This window comes from Belonocnema kinseyi, chromosome 6, assembly GCF_010883055.1.
Source record: "Belonocnema kinseyi isolate 2016_QV_RU_SX_M_011 chromosome 6, B_treatae_v1, whole genome shotgun sequence".
Classification (NCBI taxonomy): Eukaryota; Metazoa; Arthropoda; class Insecta; order Hymenoptera; family Cynipidae; genus Belonocnema; species Belonocnema kinseyi.
Genome location: NC_046662.1, coordinates 46,905,443 through 46,910,034, shown reverse-complemented (window position 1 = coordinate 46,910,034; position 4,592 = coordinate 46,905,443). Strand labels below are relative to the sequence as shown.

The 4,592-nt window shown below is 24.9% G+C and overlaps 1 protein-coding gene across 1 annotated transcript in view; it reads left to right on the top strand.

Moving 5' to 3' along the window:
• LOC117174593 (allergen Tha p 1-like) overlaps positions 1 to 3,860 on the top strand; it is a 5,131-nt gene extending 1,271 nt beyond the window's left edge. Inside the window, exon 2 of the mRNA XM_033363825.1 lies at positions 3,579 to 3,860. Coding sequence (XP_033219716.1) covers positions 3,579 to 3,745 — 167 coding nt within the window. The 3' untranslated portion in view covers positions 3,746 to 3,860. The remainder of the gene's footprint in view (positions 1 to 3,578) is intronic.
• Positions 3,861 to 4,592: the final 732 nt, after the last annotated feature.

The window sequence follows — 4,592 nt, the reverse complement described above, 5'->3', positions numbered from 1 at the left end:
AAATATTTCAAGCTTTTCTAACAAAATGTAAATTTTTATTATTTCAAAAAAATGTTTGAAGTTTTTTGATAGGTTTAAAAGGCTTCAAGAAAATAAAAAAAAATTTCTTAAAATTTCTGAAAAAATTAACCTGATTTATTATTTTTGAAACAAATTTTAAGAGAAAATTGACAAAGATTTCAAAAGACACGAAATTATATTCTAAAATTTTAAAAAAGAATTGAAAAGATTTTAAAGAAAAATGTTTTAATTAGCAAAATTACTCACTGTATGTACAAAATTTGGAAACGATGTAAAAGTTTTCACAATAATAAAAAAAAGTTTTCATAATGCATGACATAATTTAGAATAATTTTGTATTATGAAAAATTAATTTTTAAATAATTAAAAAAAAAAATTTACGATTTAAAAAGATTTCCAAAATTTGTTAAAACAGATTCTGCAAGCTTTGAAGGCAAGTATTTTAATTTGTCCGAATTTCAAGAAAAAATTTGAAAGAATCCGCCTAAAAATAATAATTTAGGTGAATTTTTTAATTTTCATGACTGAAAAACCTGTTTTAGAAAAAATTTGAACAATTGGTTCCAAAAGTTTGTCTTCTTGGTGTAAAAATTAATCTGCTTTTATTGATGATACCAATATTTTGTTAAAATATTTTGTTTCCCGGTTAAAATTACGATTGATTGAAAATTAATCTTTTCTGGTCTATGATCCAACATCTTTGTCAGCAATAATTTTTCACTAAAAATTTAACTTTTTAGTAAGAAGTTTGTTTCGTTCACAATGTCACTATTTCGCTAAAAGATGGTCTATTTTTTCGTAGAAAATTCATATTTTCGTTTTAAAAAACTTCACCTACTTTGTTTAAAATGCAACTGGTAAAAATTAATTTTATTTTTGTTGTGTAATCAGCTATTTACTTTAAAATTTGTATTTTTGTTATTAATTTAACAATTTTTCATTTAAATTAAAAATATTTTGGTTTAAATGTCATTTATGTTATATATTAAACAATTGAATAATAATCAATGGTACAAAGGGCTTCAATACTTTGAAATACCAAATTTAATGTTTTCCGTCTAGAAAATATAAGGTAGAAAAGTGTGTTAATTGATAAAGTTTTCATAATCTTTTAGTTATAAATATTTTAAATAAATTATAATTTCTAAGGATTTAAAAAAAGGTGCCCAGCTCTTTGATGTAAAAAATGTAATGTGTAGATTTTTAAAGATTTCTAAAAAGCAGCTTTTTAAGAATTTAAAAATGTTTCACAAAAATGAAAATATTTCTTAAAATTCCTGTAAAAATTTAAACTAAAGTTTAATTAAAATAAAATTTTTTAGGAGGAAATTTAAAAGTATTTCAAAACATTTTAAAATAGGCCTTAAAATTCCTAAAAATAAAATGGACGATTTTAAAACAAAAATGTTCTATCAGCAATATGACGAAGTTTTATGAAAAATTCGATCAAGTTTAAGTTTAAACGTTTTTGGAAAGTTAGAAAAAACGGACATTTTTGAATATTTGAAAACACAAATCTTGATGCTTGCTAAAGAATTTGAAAAATTTCTTGACAAAAGATTAGATGACAATAAAAGATATTTCTAAAAATTCCTGGAATAGTATAAACTAATTTTGTTTTGGGAAATTAATTTTAGGACAATAATTAAGAAGACTTTAAAACGCTTGAGCATATTAAAAATGGTCAAAACAGAATCTAAAGATTAGAAGGCAATTTATTTATTTTTAAGAAATTGTTGGAAAAAAAAAGAAATTCGTGTCAAAAGTTTTAAAATGATTTTTCGAAAAGAATCTGGAAGATATAAGTGCAATTTATTTAATTTTTGACGTTTTTCCGAAATATTAGGAACCTCTCGAGTCAGTTCAGAAGACATTTACTTCCAATGCCTCAAAAAGTGTATTCGAACTTTTTATTTTCTATTCAAGACTATATATCCCCTTAAATTATAATTTGGGTGAAATTTCTTTTTTTTGTGGACTGAAACACCTTTTTTGATCAAACTTAAAATATTTGTCTAAAAAGTCGTCTTTTTGATTTTCAAATTAGCATGTTTTGGCAGAGAATTCCACAATTTTGTTGAAAATTGATCTTTATCGGTTAAAAATGAAACTGATTGAAAATTTGTCTTTTTTGGTTGAGGATTTTACTAATTTTTTAAAAATTCATCTTTTTTATTAAAGATTCATAATTATAGTTAAAAATTTATCTGTTCAGTTAACAATGCTTCTGGTTCGTTAAAACTCGTCGTTTTGTTGCAAAATTGATCTATTTCATTAAAAATTCATATTTTCGTATTAAAAAGCTTAACTGCTTTGTAGAAAATATATATTGAAGAATAATTATCAATGGAACAAAGGTGCTTTGAACTTTGATGTAAAAATTAGAATGTGTAGATTTTTAAAGGTTTAAAAACAGGAGCTTTTTGTTAAAATGATTAAACGATTCAAGAAAATGAAAAAATTTCTTAAAATTCCTTGGAAAATTCCACCTGAATTTTTTTATAAAATAAATAAGAAGACAAAATTGACATTACGAAGCTTTATAAAAAATTCGATCAAGTTTAAGAGACATTTTTAAATATGTGGAAATACAAATTTCGAAGCTTCTTAAAGATTTTAAAAGAGTTCATGGTGATAAGGAAAATCCTTGAAACTTCTAGGAAAATTGAAACTGATATTTTATTAAAAAAAAAATTAGATCTAAGACAAAATTGACAACGATTTCAAAACATCTTAAATTATATCCGAAAATTTTCAAAAAGGATGTGGATGATTTAACGTCCAACATTTTCAATTAGGGTGATTACAAAGTAATCACAAAATAAGAGAAATTTAAAAGTTTTGACGCTTCTTAAAGATGTTGAAAGGTTTTACACGAATAAAAAATGTCCTGAAATTCCTACGAAAATTAAAATTTTTTAAAAACTAATTTTGAAAAAGTTCCTATAATTTCAAAAGATTTTAAAAATATTTAAAAGATTCCCAGAAATTAAAAACTTCTTTTTGTAAGATTACTAGGAAGATGTATATTGGCTTAAGGGAAACTTTTTTAATCAGGAAAGATTAAAAAAAAAGAAGAATTCTTGGTCACTTTAAAAGCTACTTCTCTTCTTAATATCTGGATATCGTAATATCTTTTAAACCTTCTCAAATTTTTTCTTAAATTTTGAAAAATCCTGTAAAATAAAAAATTATAGTTTGGCTATATATCTGAAAGTTTGAAAAATCTTTTTTACTATCTCAAGAATATAAAAAATTATATTTCCGTATCCCTTAAAAAAATAAACCAAACAATCTCTATAGGTACAATAATAAGAAATAAATAATGATAAATAATAATGAAGAAATATTTTAATGAAATCGTATATTGGAAAAATTAATATTTTGTGCTAAGTCAATTTAATTAATTTTATTTACTTAATTTTTTTTTTGTTAATAAGAATGCCCCAGCTTAGCCCCGGTGCCAACTTAACCTCCTATCCCCTAATGTAAAGAAGAAAATTGGGGAGTTTATTGTTATTAAAAAAAAAATCAATCTTTTCTTTTACTTTTACTAGATTTGATACCAGACGTTTTCCAGACCAAGTGCAGCAAATGCTCCGAGAAACAGAAGATGGCATTCGAACAAATAGTAGAATTTTACGTAACAAAATTTCCGGACAAATGGGAAGCTGTCATCCGAAAATTCGTTATAGAACCAGCACGATCAAAGAAAAATGAATAACCACTTGGTTTTAGTCAAATCAAAATACCTAATCTAGAAGGTTAATGGAAGATTGTACAAAAATTAATTGTAGAACCATCTGGCTTAAATATAATTAAAGGAAAAAAGTATAAAATTATGTAAATTATTATATTGGAGTTTAATTGCTGTTAGATAGTTATTAGTATTTCTCAATTTTATTTTATGTACAGGGCATCAAACAATTTCTTCGTTTAATGTGAATATGTTTCACAACGTTTTTTTTTTATAACTTAATGATTACATTTCCTATATCATCACAGTAAACCCCAAGAATAAATTTTATCTTTAAGTTTAACTGACGAAAGATCAAAGTTATTTGACAAAAGATCAAATTTATTTGAAGCAAATATTTATTTGATATATGTGATATGTCAAACAGCTGCGTCTAGGTTCACCGGAAAAATTTCCTTCATAAAGGAGGAGGGTCAATAAGGCCGGTTTTGAGCCAATGCCAGAACTGACTTAAGGGGTTATATGGGGCATTATTTCTCAACTGCCCCAACTCAAATAAGTCACGTTTTTCGATTGTCTCTAAATTCTGGGAATATGTTCGCCTACCCAACAGTAGTTAATCCACAAACTTATAGACCAGGATTACCAACCCTCCCCAAGTGAGGGGGGGGGTTGAATTCTCAACCCCAATGCCTGCAGGGGTAGTTTCAAACGCCTGTAACTTCCTTTCTAATTACGCGATTTCAAATTTTTATGAGGGTTTTGGAAAGTACTTTTTACACGCTTTCATCCTATTTTATTATTTATAACAAAAAAAATGGTTTAAACAATTTTTTCAATAAATCAATTGTTTATTTAACTTTTTTCGCAATTT